This window comes from Ischnura elegans (genome assembly GCF_921293095.1).
Source record: "Ischnura elegans chromosome 13 unlocalized genomic scaffold, ioIscEleg1.1 SUPER_13_unloc_2, whole genome shotgun sequence".
NCBI lineage: Eukaryota > Metazoa > Arthropoda > Insecta > Odonata > Coenagrionidae > Ischnura > Ischnura elegans.
The window spans coordinates 1,171,220-1,187,207 of NW_025791658.1; the positions used below are offsets into that span (position 1 = coordinate 1,171,220).

General features: G+C 47.6%; 1 protein-coding gene across 1 annotated transcript in view; it reads right to left on the reverse strand.

Annotated features, from left to right (window-relative positions):
• The window catches only part of LOC124172748, a 43,650-nt gene extending 28,295 nt beyond the window's left edge, over positions 1 to 15,355 (reverse strand). Inside the window, exon 1 of the mRNA XM_046552234.1 lies at positions 10,496 to 15,355. Within this exon, the coding sequence (XP_046408190.1) occupies positions 10,496 to 15,355 (4,860 nt within the window). The remainder of the gene's footprint in view (positions 1 to 10,495) is intronic.
• Positions 15,356 to 15,988: the final 633 nt, after the last annotated feature.

Below are 15,988 nucleotides of genomic sequence, written 5' to 3' on the forward strand. Positions count from 1 at the left end.
CGAAAAAGTAGACTTATTTGAAAATTTTATTTTTTGGGGGGGGGGGGTGTATGTGGGTTTACCGGGGGTTTATAGGTTTTTACTGCCAGCGGTCATCAATCGTCCACATCAATTCCGTAGCGATGAGTGGTAAGGATTGGAAAAGCGGCGGAATTGTGACGAAAGTTACCCGACAAGGCTACTTATATGCTAATTTTAATTTTTTAGGGGGTTTCGGGGGGTTAAAAGATGACGGTACTATATGGTCACATTCATTTACTGTCATGTCTAAAAGAATTGTGCCCTATGACATCCATATTTCGAAAGTAATACAATAAAAAGCAAACCAGTCCCTGAAAAATGTTAGCAGTGCCCGCCATTATTATTTTTTCGCGGTTAAATCCATTAAATAATTATTAAAATGTTTAAGTTTTCTGAAAGAAATTGCATAGCTGTATGTAACTACAAAGTTTGAAAGAAATCGGTTGAGTTAAAATTGACAAAACCTTTTGTTAATCTTTTGAAAATCGTAATTTTCGGTGATTTTCGGAATATTTTAATTTTATTCTCAGTAACCAAGGACGATGAAAGAAAAACGTTACCTACATTTCGTAGACTATGTTATGAGCATATATAATAATCATTTTCAATATCCTACACCTGTAATTACGACTAGGGGAGCGGAAGTTATGAAATATTTTTCGAAAAACCAATTTTTGGACGCCATTTTTGCAGCAAATATCTTAAAAAGAAACTTATATGATAAAATAATTACGTTACTACATTTACCAGCTTTCAAAAAATGCATTAACGATCCGTGTGGCACGCACGGTTCGCGCGCAGTAAAATAAAAACCGGAAGACGGTCCCCGGAAAAAGCGCGATTTCGGCCATTTTGTCGTCCTAGCGACGACACGTGGCGGAAACTTCCGGTTTTCGGATTTTTCCTCCGAATCATTTCCGGTTCCCCGCACGCGTGCCAAATTTCAGCTCTCCAGCACTTCTAGAAGTGGTCGGGAATTTGTATCCATGAGTGAGTCAGTCACCACAAGGGCTGTATATAGATAGGACTCGCACGCTCCGCGCGCTCGTTAAGGGGCTCCGCCCCTTAAAACCCCGGTTCCGGCTTCGCCGTCTACATTTGTGGTCGTTCGAAGACTTTTGAAGTTCGAATAATCTCAACACGGCTAGGGGCCGGCTTCGCCGGCCAGGGGGTAGGGAGGTGCCCCACTCATTCCTCGGAACGGCTTCGCCGTTCCTCGCTGAAGGGCGGCTTCGCCGCCTGGGGGTTTAGTGTGCCAGAGGGCGAGGGCATTTCGGAACTGTTTCACCGTTATTCGTTTAAGGGGCGGCTTCGCCGCCCAGAGGTGGGGGGAGTCCACAGCGGTTGCGCCGCTTGAACATCGGGGCGGCTACGCCGCCCGGGGGTTGCTGTAGCTCCCCCTCGCCTACGCCAGTTCCTCGTTGTGGGGCGGCTTCGCCGCCTTGGGGTTGAGGAGCCCCCCCGCGGCTGCTCCGCCTAGTCCTTATAATCGGTCTTCCCCGCCGAGAGGGGTGCCCAGGGGGATTCGGGGATTTTAATGTGTTATGCATGCGGTCACCAAAAGTCCACAGTGATCATGTAGCGATGATTTTAAAAGGTAGTGCAATACGGATTAATAGTGGCGACAAGTACCCATAAAAGAAGACTTAATGGCAAGTTTTTCATTTTTTTTTCGGGGGGTTCCTACGGAATACCGGCGGTTTTATACTTGTGTTAAACCAGTGGTCACTAATAGTTCTCATAAATTCCGTGCCGATAAGTCCTAGGGGACCGGAAGAGTGGTCTTACGATTCTTTTCCCTGGAGAGGCTATTTATTAGAAATTTTTTGGGAGGTTTCACGGGGTTATCGGGGGTTTTAATAAGTGGTAGGGGCACCGGTTAAATTGTGTCGAAAACTATTCGGAAAGCCGAGTTTAAATTTGTTTTATTTTTTTTCGGCGATGTTCCAGGAGGTAATCGGGGGTGTTCTGGTATTTTTTCCCGTATGGTTTACGGTGGCTCGCCCTCACCAAATATTCCGGATCTAGAGCTCAGAGGGGACGGGTAGTGCGGCGTAATGTTTGCGAGAAGTTCCCAAATAGGAGACTAAATGACACATTTTACATTTGGGGGGGATTTCACGGGGATACCGGGGGTTTAAATGTGTGTACTCCTGGCGGTCACCATCCATTCACATAAATTTCGGGGGGATGAGTCGTTGGGGGCGGTGGAATAGTCACGAAAAGTACACAAAAAGTAGACTTAAATGCAAAATTTTATTTTTGGGGGGTAGGTATGTGGGTTTACCGGGGGTTTATAGATTTTTACTGCCAGCGGTCATCAATCGTCCACATCAATTCCGTAGCGATGAGTGGTAAGGATTGGAAAAGCGGCGGAATTGTGACGAAAGCACCCGAAAAGGCTAATTATATGCAAATTTTAATTTTTAGGGGGTTTCGGGGGGTTTAAAGATGACGATAGTATATGGTCACATTCATATACTGTCATATCTAAAAGAAGTATGCCCTACGACATCCATATTTCGAGAGTAATACAATAAAAAGCAATCCAGTCCCTGAAAAAAGTGAGTAGTGCCCGCCATTTTTATTTTTTCGCGGTTTAATCCATTGAATCATTTATAAAATGTTTATGTTTAATAAAAGACAATGCATTGCTGTATGTAACTACAAAGTTTGAAAGAAATCGGTCAGGTAAAAATTGACAAAATCTAGTGTTAATCTTTTGGAAATCGTAATTTTCGGTGATTTTCGGAATATTTTAATTTTTTTCTGAGTAACCAAGGACGACGAAAGAAAATTGTTACCTAGATTTCTTAGAAGATGTTATAAGCATATATAATAATCATTTTCGTTATCCTACACCTTAAATTAAGTCGAAGGGAGCGGAAGTTATGATATTTTATTCGAAAAACGAATTTTTGGACGCCATTTTGGCTGCAATTTTCTTAAAAACAAATTAATATCATTACGTAATAACGTGCCCACGTTTAACAGCTTTCAGGAAATGCATTAATGATCCGTGTGGCACGCACGGTTCGCGCGCAGTAAAATAAAAACCGAAAGACGATCCCCGGAAAAAGCGCGATTTCGGCCATTTTGTCGTCCTAGCAACGCCACGTGGCGGAAACTTCCGGTTTTCGGATTTTTCCTCCGGATCATTTCGGGTTCCCCGCACGCGTGCCAAATTTCAGCTCTCCAGCACTTCTAGAAGTGGTCGGGAATTTGTATCCATGAGTGAGTCAGTCACCACGCCGGCTGTATATAGATAGGACTCGCACGCTCCGCGCGCTCGTTAAGGGGCTCCGCCCCTTAAAACCCCGGTTCCGGCTTCGCCGTCTACATTTGTGGTCGTTCGAAGACTTTTGAAGTTCGAATAATCTCAACTCGGCTAGGGGCCGGCTTCGCCGGCCAGGGGGAAGGGAGGTGCCCCACTCATTCCTCGGAACGGCTTCGCCGTTCCTCGCTGAAGGGCGGCTTCGCCGCCTGGGGGTTTAGTGTGCCAGAGGGCGAGGGCATTTCGGAACTGTTTCACCGTTATTCGTTTAAGGGGCGGCTTCGCCGCCCAGAGGTGGGGGGAGTCCACAGCGGTTGCGCCGCTTGAACATCGGGGCGGCTACGCCGCCCGGGGGTTGCTGTAGCTCCCCCTCGCCTACGCCAGTTCCTCGTTGTGGGGCGGCTTCGCCGCCTTGGGGTTGAGGAGCCCCCCCGCGGCTGCTCCGCCTAGTCCTTATAATCGGTCTTCCCCGCCGAGAGGGGTGCCCAGGGGGATTCGGGGATTTTAATGTGTTATGCATGCGGTCACCAAAAGTCCACAGTGATCATGTAGCGATGATTTTAAAAGGTAGTGCAATACGGATTAATAGTGGCGACAAGTACCCATAAAAGAAGACTTAATGGCAAGTTTTTCATTTTTTTTTCGGGGGGTTCCTACGGAATACCGGCGGTTTTATACTTGTGTTAAACCAGTGGTCACTAATAGTTCTCATAAATTCCGTGCCGATAAGTCCTAGGGGACCGGAAGAGTGGTCTTACGATTCTTTTCCCTGGAGAGGCTATTTATTAGAAATTTTTTGGGAGGTTTCACGGGGTTATCGGGGGTTTTAATAAGTGGTAGGGGCACCGGTTAAATTGTGTCGAAAACTATTCGGAAAGCCGAGTTTAAATTTGTTTTATTTTTTTTCGGCGATGTTCCAGGAGGTAATCGGGGGTGTTCTGGTATTTTTTCCCGTATGGTTTACGGTGGCTCGCCCTCACCAAATATTCCGGATCTAGAGCTCAGAGGGGACGGGTAGTGCGGCGTAATGTTTGCGAGAAGTTCCCAAATAGGAGACTAAATGACACATTTTACATTTGGGGGGGATTTCACGGGGATACCGGGGGTTTAAATGTGTGTACTCCTGGCGGTCACCATCCATTCACATAAATTTCGGGGGGATGAGTCGTTGGGGGCGGTGGAATAGTCACGAAAAGTACACAAAAAGTAGACTTAAATGCAAAATTTTATTTTTGGGGGGTAGGTATGTGGGTTTACCGGGGGTTTATAGATTTTTACTGCCAGCGGTCATCAATCGTCCACATCAATTCCGTAGCGATGAGTGGTAAGGATTGGAAAAGCGGCGGAATTGTGACGAAAGCACCCGAAAAGGCTAATTATATGCAAATTTTAATTTTTAGGGGGTTTCGGGGGGTTTAAAGATGACGATAGTATATGGTCACATTCATATACTGTCATATCTAAAAGAAGTATGCCCTACGACATCCATATTTCGAGAGTAATACAATAAAAAGCAATCCAGTCCCTGAAAAAAGTGAGTAGTGCCCGCCATTTTTATTTTTTCGCGGTTTAATCCATTGAATCATTTATAAAATGTTTATGTTTAATAAAAGACAATGCATTGCTGTATGTAACTACAAAGTTTGAAAGAAATCGGTCAGGTAAAAATTGACAAAATCTAGTGTTAATCTTTTGGAAATCGTAATTTTCGGTGATTTTCGGAATATTTTAATTTTTTTCTGAGTAACCAAGGACGACGAAAGAAAATTGTTACCTAGATTTCTTAGAAGATGTTATAAGCATATATAATAATCATTTTCGTTATCCTACACCTTAAATTAAGTCGAAGGGAGCGGAAGTTATGATATTTTATTCGAAAAACGAATTTTTGGACGCCATTTTGGCTGCAATTTTCTTAAAAACAAATTAATATCATTACGTAATAACGTGCCCACGTTTAACAGCTTTCAGGAAATGCATTAATGATCCGTGTGGCACGCACGGTTCGCGCGCAGTAAAATAAAAACCGAAAGACGATCCCCGGAAAAAGCGCGATTTCGGCCATTTTGTCGTCCTAGCAACGCCACGTGGCGGAAACTTCCGGTTTTCGGATTTTTCCTCCGGATCATTTCGGGTTCCCCGCACGCGTGCCAAATTTCAGCTCTCCAGCACTTCTAGAAGTGGTCGGGAATTTGTATCCATGAGTGAGTCAGTCACCACGCCGGCTGTATATAGATAGGACTCGCACGCTCCGCGCGCTCGTTAAGGGGCTCCGCCCCTTAAAACCCCGGTTCCGGCTTCGCCGTCTACATTTGTGGTCGTTCGAAGACTTTTGAAGTTCGAATAATCTCAACACGGCTAGGGGCCGGCTTCGCCGGCCAGGGGGTAGGGAGGTGCCCCACTCATTCCTCGGAACGGCTTCGCCGTTCCTCGCTGAAGGGCGGCTTCGCCGCCTGGGGGTTTAGTGTGCCAGAGGGCGAGGGCATTTCGGAACTGTTTCACCGTTATTCGTTTAAGGGGCGGCTTCGCCGCCCAGAGGTGGGGGGAGTCCACAGCGGTTGCGCCGCTTGAACATCGGGGCGGCTACGCCGCCCGGGGGTTGCTGTAGCTCCCCCTCGTCTACGCCAGTTCCTCGTTGTGGGGCGGCTTCGCCGCCTTGGGGTTGAGGAGCCCCCCCGCGGCTGCTCCGCCTAGTCCTTATAATCGGTCTTCCCCGCCGAGAGGGGTGCCCAGGGGGATTCGGGGATTTTAATGTGTTATGCATGCGGTCACCAAAAGTCCACAGTGATCATGTAGCGATGATTTTAAAAGGTAGTGCAATACGGATTAATAGTGGCGACAAGTACCCATAAAAGAAGACTTAATGGCAAGTTTTTCATTTTTTTTTCGGGGGGTTCCTACGGAATACCGGCGGTTTTATACTTGTGTTAAACCAGTGGTCACTAATAGTTCTCATAAATTCCGTGCCGATAAGTCCTAGGGGACCGGAAGAGTGGTCTTACGATTCTTTTCCCTGGAGAGGCTATTTATTAGAAATTTTTTGGGAGGTTTCACGGGGTTATCGGGGGTTTTAATAAGTGGTAGGGGCACCGGTTAAATTGTGTCGAAAACTATTCGGAAAGCCGAGTTTAAATTTGTTTTATTTTTTTTCGGCGATGTTCCAGGAGGTAATCGGGGGTGTTCTGGTATTTTTTCCCGTATGGTTTACGGTGGCTCGCCCTCACCAAATATTCCGGATCTAGAGCTCAGAGGGGATGGGTAGTGCGGCGTAATGTTTGCGAGAAGTTCCCAAATAGGAGACTAAATGACACATTTTACATTTGGGGGGGATTTCACGGGGATACCGGGGGTTTAAATGTGTGTACTCCTGGCGGTCACCATCCATTCACATAAATTTCGGGGGGATGAGTCGTTGGGGGCGGTGGAATAGTCACGAAAAGTACACAAAAAGTAGACTTAAATGCAAAATTTTATTTTTGGGGGGTAGGTATGTGGGTTTACCGGGGGTTTATAGATTTTTACTGCCAGCGGTCATCAATCGTCCACATCAATTCCGTAGCGATGAGTGGTAAGGATTGGAAAAGCGGCGGAATTGTGACGAAAGCACCCGAAAAGGCTAATTATATGCAAATTTTAATTTTTAGGGGGTTTCGGGGGGTTTAAAGATGACGATAGTATATGGTCACATTCATATACTGTCATATCTAAAAGAAGTATGCCCTACGACATCCATATTTCGAGAGTAATACAATAAAAAGCAATCCAGTCCCTGAAAAAAGTGAGTAGTGCCCGCCATTTTTATTTTTTCGCGGTTTAATCCATTGAATCATTTATAAAATGTTTATGTTTAATAAAAGACAATGCATTGCTGTATGTAACTACAAAGTTTGAAAGAAATCGGTCAGGTAAAAATTGACAAAATCTAGTGTTAATCTTTTGGAAATCGTAATTTTCGGTGATTTTCGGAATATTTTAATTTTTTTCTGAGTAACCAAGGACGACGAAAGAAAATTGTTACCTAGATTTCTTAGAAGATGTTATAAGCATATATAATAATCATTTTCGTTATCCTACACCTTAAATTAAGTCGAAGGGAGCGGAAGTTATGATATTTTATTCGAAAAACGAATTTTTGGACGCCATTTTGGCTGCAATTTTCTTAAAAACAAATTAATATCATTACGTAATAACGTGCCCACGTTTAACAGCTTTCAGGAAATGCATTAATGATCCGTGTGGCACGCACGGTTCGCGCGCAGTAAAATAAAAACCGAAAGACGATCCCCGGAAAAAGCGCGATTTCGGCCATTTTGTCGTCCTAGCAACGCCACGTGGCGGAAACTTCCGGTTTTCGGATTTTTCCTCCGGATCATTTCGGGTTCCCCGCACGCGTGCCAAATTTCAGCTCTCCAGCACTTCTAGAAGTGGTCGGGAATTTGTATCCATGAGTGAGTCAGTCACCACGCCGGCTGTATATAGATAGGACTCGCCGCGCTGCGCGCGCTCGCTAGGGGGCTACGCCCCCTAGAACCCCCCCGCGGCCGGCTGCGCCGGCCGCTTCCCTGGACGGCTTCGCCGTTCCCCGACTTCGTCGGGCGACGGCATGTCCCCCGGTGTGAACAATATCGCGTCATGCATCAATGGGTAAGTACTCCGAGGGGAAAGGCATCGACCAGGTGAGTTTGAAGCCCGTACCTCGTTCTGCAGTGCTCTAAAATATATGTTAGAAATTTTCTATCTGCGAGGGTTGCGTTCCCCTTGTCGATCGTTGAAATCGCCCCTGTGGCGAAGAAGCACCGTTTTCCTCCCCCGCCTATATCTCCTGGCGATCTCTCACTGCGATAATACTTTTCGGGAAAGATTTCGGAGATGGAAACTGGTGCATTGTGCACGTACGTTGACAATAAGGATAATGGTTGGGATTCACGTGATATATCCCGTTGTCCGGTTTGCATCGTAAGTTTTACCGCGGCAAAGAAGTACGAAGAAGAAATTTTCGCTCAAAGTAAGCAATCTTTTTCTCTTTCTATCGAGCGTACAGATGTTATCACCCACTGCATTTGCCAATCGGAAGCCAAATACGGTGAAGAAAGACATTGGAATCCACGAGAAATCGTTCGTGGAGAGGAACGCAAAGTCTGCCTTAAGTAATTTTATGCAGTGTTCACCTGCGAAATGAATACGGAATCGGAATTGGTTATGCTTGCGTCGTAAAGACGTAGCACTAATTGAAAAGTCCGTGAAATGGCTTTCGATTGTTGCCACCCCCTCGCCACGTTGAGGCTGCAGTTAGGATTTGAGAGGGGCATGCACTACAACTACTACTAAGTATTAGCTAAATGTACACAGACAGATGTCTCTGATATTGAATGACGCACACGTATTACTCGTAATAGAGAACGTAGAAATAAATACAAGGCGTCAGTGATCATGCAAATCAAGTTTAGGTACATATACATTCTCGTCGGTGTGGCAGGAGTAGCTGAGATCCTGTGACAGGAATTTCAAGCAATGCTGAGATAGAGAGAACATTAGTCGTATTTCGTAACTTAATTGCAACAATTTATGTACGGTAGTAAGACGGCTCCAAGTTGATAAATTGATACGCATGCAGATTGTGATTTACAAGGTTGTAAACAGTTGGAATGCGGTGATATGGTGTGGGAATGTTGAGTAGCATAACACTGAGAAATATTTAAATATAGGCATAACACGGTGAACATATATCACAAAAGATATCATAGCAGTTCCTTTAAAATGAAGTATATATTAAATGCAGAAAATGTGGTACAAGAAGGGAGAAAGAAACAACTATATTACAGTTCAATGTTAATGGAACTAATAATGGTTAATTTTTGTATATTTTCTCTTGTTCATGCGTACTTCTTAATGCTATATTTCCAAACTGAAAAGGTAACATGCATAGGTTGGATGATCATAGTTTTTATGGGTTCATTTTTTTGCATTTTCTAATTTTCGGTAAGTTATTGTAAGTGTGCACCTATGACGGTGACATTGTAACGCAGCGTGTAGGTGAAGGGCTATAAGAAGTTAATTTTTAGGCCCATTTTCCATGAGTTATTTCCTCGCAAACGTCCCTGGTGACCTTGTCCCTACTCGAATAATCCGGAGACCGGCCTGTGGTTACGGCGCTTGGTCTTGGTGATGGTATATACCGATGACGATGGAAGGCAAGCCAGGTTCTTTTGCCACCCTTCTCCACTGAAATCACGGAAATGACGGAGTATGGAGATAATTTTTTGCATCCTCGTAAATTAAATGCAATCCAGCGACGATCTTGGAATCGGTGGAGAAATATTCTTCGTAGAAATGGACTGTGCGTGTAGTGGGGAAACCCTATGTGGCCTTCTCCCTACTCCTCGATCCCGGAGACCGGCCTGTAGAAACGGCACGGGTCTCCCTACGATATATACCGATGGCGATGGAAGGCCGGCGAGGGTCGTCACACTCACACCACTCCACTGTAGTCATACGAGATAGTAGGCGATGTAGGCACTCGTTTGCGTAATCGTTAGTGATATTTAATCCAGCGACGATATCGGATTCGGTGACTTCCCATTAAGCAGGCGATTGTATGTCTTTGCGGAAATGTACTCTCCACGCGGTGGAAACACCCAAGGTAGCCTTCTCCCTACTCTACAAATCCGGAGACCGGCCTGTAGACACGGCACCTAGTCTCCCTAATGGTATATACCGCTGACGATGCAAGGCACGCTTGGGGTCATCGCAAAGAGATGTGTGAAATCCATGAACAATTCCTCATAGTAAAAGCTCTGGGAAAACGACGTTTTTGGCGTAAGGTATCCCATCGATGAGTTTCTTCGGCGGAACGAGTACGATTATGTCTTCCGGCCTTCTCACGCGGCTCAATAACACGTAGAGTAGACCGTGAGTGAAACAGTCGGTTCTGAGGTCCACTCCGACGTACTCTATCGTCTGGCCCTGGCTCTTATGTCCTGTCATGGAGTATGCTAAGGCCAAGGGGAACTGGCGGCGGAGTATTTTAAGCGGAGAACCTTCGGTGAATGGGAATATGAAACTGATCCGGGGTATGCCGATGAGGTGTGTCTTCCCGGGAATTCGGACCGTGACGAGGCGGCGTGTAATAGCGGTCACGATGACTTTGGTCCCATTCACCAGTCCGTCTGCAATATTCAAATTCCTGATGATTAGGCATACCGATCCGACCTTGAGGCGCAAAACGTGGTCCGGAATGCCTTTTCCGGATGCCTTGTTCAACAGTTGGATGTCCACATCGAGTCCCTCGTCGTCTTCTTTGTAGACGCTGTCGGCGCTCCGCAGCTCATGCAGGCATCCTTCGTAAGAGTCGAGAACTAACTCATTTATTTCCTTGACGTTTACATTCAACGTGGAAAGAATCGCTCTCTTTGCGCAGAGCTCGGGTTGGCTCAGAACGCAGGGTGGAAAGACCTCGTCGATAAGTTGCCGCAGAGATGTCACAGCCCTTAGTCCTCGAAGTGGTATCAGCGTCTCTTGTAGCCGTCCCTCGCCGAAGGGGATGGAGTCGATGGTGCCGTTGCCAACCTGGAGGAGGAAGTCGGAGTAATCCTTGCAGTTACTCGTTCGTTGTGGCGTTGTCAAGGAAAATACCTTGAAGATCCTCCACATCGGTGACGACCGCAGGGAAACACGCGCTACATCTGCGGGGGTGCGCGCTTTTTCCACGACGGGTGGGATTTGCCTAAAGTCACCGGAACAGACGAATATCTTTCCTCCGAACGGCAAATCATTATCCATAAGATCCCTAAGTGACCTATCTATAATTTGAAACAAAAAGTGGTGAGCCATCGGTGCCTCGTCGAAGATAATGATTTTTGCTTCTCTCACGAGTTGAGCCCGCTGCGAACCGTTGCTCACGTTCCAATATCCAGTTCCGTCCCCTAAATCGAGGGGGAGGCGGAACATGCTGTGGGCCGTAGTCCCTCCTTCCATGTTGGACGCCGCGATCCCCGAGCTTGCAACTGCCAAAGCAACAAATCCGTGTCCGCGCGCGTACGCTAGAATGACGCTGATGAGTGCGGTTTTTCCATAGCCGCCCGGCCCGTCGAGGAACAATATTCTATCCCCTCTTTTTTCATCCTGGATGAGGGTTTTGACGTGGGAGAAAACACGTTTCTGGTCCTCGGAAAGCCTTGGCTCCCACTCCTCCACGAAAGACCTCAACTGTTCCCTGCCGTAACGAACCTGCTCTCTACTCAATTCGGTAGTGTCGTCGTCGACGTGCGGAAGCCCGTGATCGGTGAGACAAGAACCCTGACGCCTGAGGCTCCTATCGATAGCTAAAAGAGTTAATCGGTACGCTACCTCGGGGTTTTCGGGATGCCGGTCTAAATGATCCTCACTCAGGGCATCCTTAAATTTCTCCCAAAGGATGGCCGCTGGTGCGCCTACATTGCAGAGAAGAACGAAGAATGACCGCAATGCATTTGCAAGCATGAACGCCGAGGCCTCTTTCATGGCATCGCTGAATTCCTCCTCGTCCTCGATCAAGCCTAAAGTACGCGCGACTTCCTGAAACGTGCGGCAATGACCTACCCCGCGGGACAAAAGGTCGGCGTAACCACGGCAAGGAGTGGTCATGAGAAGGATCCTTAAGTAATACTGTTCGCCTCGGTTAGGTGAAATCCAAAGCAACCTACAGACTTTTTCCCCGCGCTGGCGAGCGGTAACGTAATGCACGCCGTCGGGGTGCTCGAAATAGACCTCAGTGCGCGGAGGACGGGAGTGGACTATGCACGTCTCGTAGAAACTCTGGTACGTCAAGTCGTCGAAAATGGGGTCTCGCGGACGGTCGAAGTAAATCATTAATTTGGAAGAGGCGGAAGACGCGATGTCTGTCAAATTACTTTCGCGAGACCTGTATATGACTTGTTGTTTCCCTTCCAAGTGGACGGGAAGGCATTCCACGGTGGGCTCCAATTTAGAAATGGGGAACTCAAGCAGACGCCAGCAGGCGTCGCTGGCGCCGATCATGCGCTTTGTGGCATACTGCTCGACCTCGTTCTCTTGCAATCCTATCGGGGTCACGGTGACGTTTTGCAGTGAGCCACCCTTCATGAGGTATTTAAACAAATATTTAACTACGCGGCGAGTGGATGCAAGTTCTAAATTTATGTGTGCCTCGTACTTCAACATCAGCGCGGCGTTGTACGGGACCACCCATCCGTCGTGCACTGTAATTTCCCTGCGTCGCGTGGTGATAATCCCCTGATTAGAATAATTGCGCCTATACTGAACGAAACCTCTTTCGTCCACGTGGGTTGTTTCGCAAGAGGGTTTGGGATAGAATTTACCGCAACAACCTTTCGCGTCATCCCAACATGGAAAGTCGGTGCGGTAGTCGGTACCGCATGGGCCGTGGATCATGTGTTGCAAAACTAACTTTCTAAGTCGTCCACCGGCCTCGTCTTCGGATGGAATGTCTGCGCGAATTACCTCGTCGATTTCTGCCGCTTGTACCGGTTCCCCTCCGTGTACCTTGAAAACTATGTGCGCGTGAGGCAAACCCCGCATTTGCATTTCGATGACGTAGACGAAGTAGGCGGGGCGCCCAAAAAATGCTCCACTACGCAAGTCTCTTATCAATTCCCCGAGCTTTATGCTAAATATCCTGCAGGCTGTGGAAGGATCACTGCGCTTGCTTCCGTGGGGGCACGCCTTTCTATTTTCCTCCCAGTGAGCGCTATAGGTAAACGTGAGAAAGTAAGTCGGCGCTCCCAACCGCGATACTAGAGCCATGGCGTTCTCGTAGTGGACCTTCATGTACCGGGGTCCTCCGGTGAACGTGCTCGGAAGGTATACTTTCCCCGGACGCACGCCACCTTCTCCTTGAACTGTTTCGTCACCCTCGATATCTCGTCGAACCTGTCCTTGTTCCTGCCTTCCTACGTCTATGAGTTCGTCGAGAGGTGCGATCCGCGTGGCGGTTGCGGAGGAGGATCGCATCTGAGAATAGCGGATGAAACGTAGGCGCTCTTCTTCGTACCGGGCGAACATTTCTACTTGCCACGCCTGCGACAAACGCCCCAAGTGGGAAAATCGGCATTCTGACAGCAGTAGGCATCTTGCGTAGTTGAACTGCGTGAGTTTTCTTCCTTGGTTATCCTTCATTCCCACGTGCCAACCCAAATTACCGTGGGGGTAGAGCAACGGATATTGGAACGGCTCCATAAGAGGACTCAATAGGTCTATTGAGGACGGTCTTCGGTCACTCCTCTTCCATATTGTCAATTTTCTAGGATCGTATGCTGCGTCCTCCGTGCTCATGGCGGCGTGCACCTCGATACCAGTTTGTCTATCTCCAAGTCTCGGACCGTGAGTGGATCTACTCGTCACTTCGAAAGTGAGGTGCGCGTCGATTGATGGCTCCGCACTCAGGCGACGGAATTCCTCGATGAACGGATTCACACTTGTGATGTAACACTCAATGTCTTCAATGACGTCCGTGCTGAGCGTTCTTCCCAGCGCTATGTTTCTTCGTTCTTCGCCGTCGTCTATGTAAAGGCGGCAGCGGTTCACGAACTGAGTGTTACCTCCTCTCGTGGTGAACCTTTGTCCTCGAGCTTCCAGAGCGTGCACATGATGGTACATCCTACCTTCTATCTTGAAGAAAGACAGCCCACTTGGGTGCCTGTACCCACCACTGACCTCTAGCGCGCAGAAGGCGAACAGGTCGTTGTACGCTCGCGATCTACCCAAGAATGTTCTATTCGAATAAAACGGTGCGTCTAGGGAAGGCAGCCGCTGCACATTAAACGATCCCTCCCCGCAGCACCACTTTCTACGTTCTTTCTCCTCGTCGAAAAGCCTAGCGCCACAGTGAGAGCATCGATGCACGCCCTCTTCCCAAAGAGACACCCTCTTCAACTTGAAAGGCGCGACGTCGTCCAGTGCCGCTGTATTCCAATAGGCCATGGGGCCATTGCTAACTATCTTTTTTCCGAGAGCAGCGGGAATGTGCCTCATGGTCTGTAAATCCGGATTACGCAACCTGTACCTCACCGACGTCTGCCGCGATGACTCTGGATTGATCTCCTGCAATCGACTGATAGCACTCGTGTGAACCCTCGGATGCGTAGTGGCGTACTTCCTTACGGCTTCCTTGTTAACCTCCGGGTGCTCGGCGACGTACCTTCTCACGGCTTCCCTGTTAACCTCCGGGTGCTCGGCGACGTACCTTCTCACGGCTTCCCTGTGAACCTCCGGGTGCTCGGCGACGTACCTTCTCACGGCTTCCCTGTTAACCTCCGGGTGCTCGGCGACGTACCTTCTCACGGCTTCCCTGTTAACCTCCGGGTGATCGGCGGCGTACCTCCTCACGGCTCCCCTATTCACTTCTGGATTGTCTTGGCTGTAGCGACGAACTGAGCGCAGGTTAACGTCTGGTCTCTTTGTTGCATATTTTTTTTTTGCGGCCGCTAACTGCTCGTCTCTCGTGGTATCCAGTACCTTCGGTCTTCCGCGTTTGACCTTCTTGGGACGACCCATTCTTTTTCCGGTCATGGGAGGAGCAGTGAGTGGGTTATCTAACCTAAATAATAAGACAACAGGTTTCATGTGAAGCAGTTTGGGATCCTGAGTGACGCTGCTCCGTGAACGAATACCTGTAATTTCCGTAGCGCCGATCGTCCTTTGGCTACATGCTGCAGAAGAAGAAACGTCCGCTGGGCGTGTGAAAATGAGCCGTGTAATGGTGTATTGGTTATCATCAGGGCTGTAGTTGTTGAATGAAAGAAGCATAGAGGCCAGAGATGCGTACGTTTCGCATTTAAACAAGCTGGCCCTACCGTCGACACAGGTTCGGTAGTCGTAGTCCACAGCGTGAGAGTCGAATAAGTAAATGTTGCCACATCGGCGCCAAAAGGTAACTGAACGGAGACGACCGGTGAAAAGGAATGCAATGTCATTTTGGGTTTGTGATAGGAGGTTCTCAAGGACATGTGATAGTGACATGACATATCCCTCGACATCTGAGACATTGAGTGGATATATGCCGTAGTGCACGTCTGATGCGTCCATGTTGACTACGTTTCCCATAACTTCTAAGGACCCGGGTAATTCTTCCGGGTAAAGGTAACGTTCTATGCCCTTTTTAGAATCATCACGCAAAGTTCTATATATCCTGTTTCCGCAGAAAAGGAGTGAATTTATTACGTCCGTATTGAATTTTCCGTCGATGAAGCCCCAAACTGCCGCGCAGGAGGAGTTCACTACACATTGTGAACCTGCACTCCAACCGAAAAGGTCGTAGTTGCCCTGATGGAAAGACCCCGCAGCAACGCAGGAGAACCCCCTAGTGCGCGTATGCATCGCGGAAGGCGGAAAAGTATCAGAGGCAGAATGTGTTAATACTTACTTATTGGAAGAGACAAGGAAATGTAGGGAATGTCGAACACCAGGTGAGGGAGTCCTCGGTGTAACCTGCAAATGAGAATTGCAATGTCACAATGGAAGAAGTGTTGAAGTGCTGCATACGAAGTGAGTTCGTTAAAAGTATTGCAAAAATCCGATCGGCGGTAGGTAATCACGGCAATATTTAATATCGTAAGAATGATGTAATGTATTTTAGTGGGCATAGGTGAAGTGTAATTATTAGCTGGAATAAACTTTAATACAAGAACATGGAAAAGAAATAGGAACATATGAAGTGCA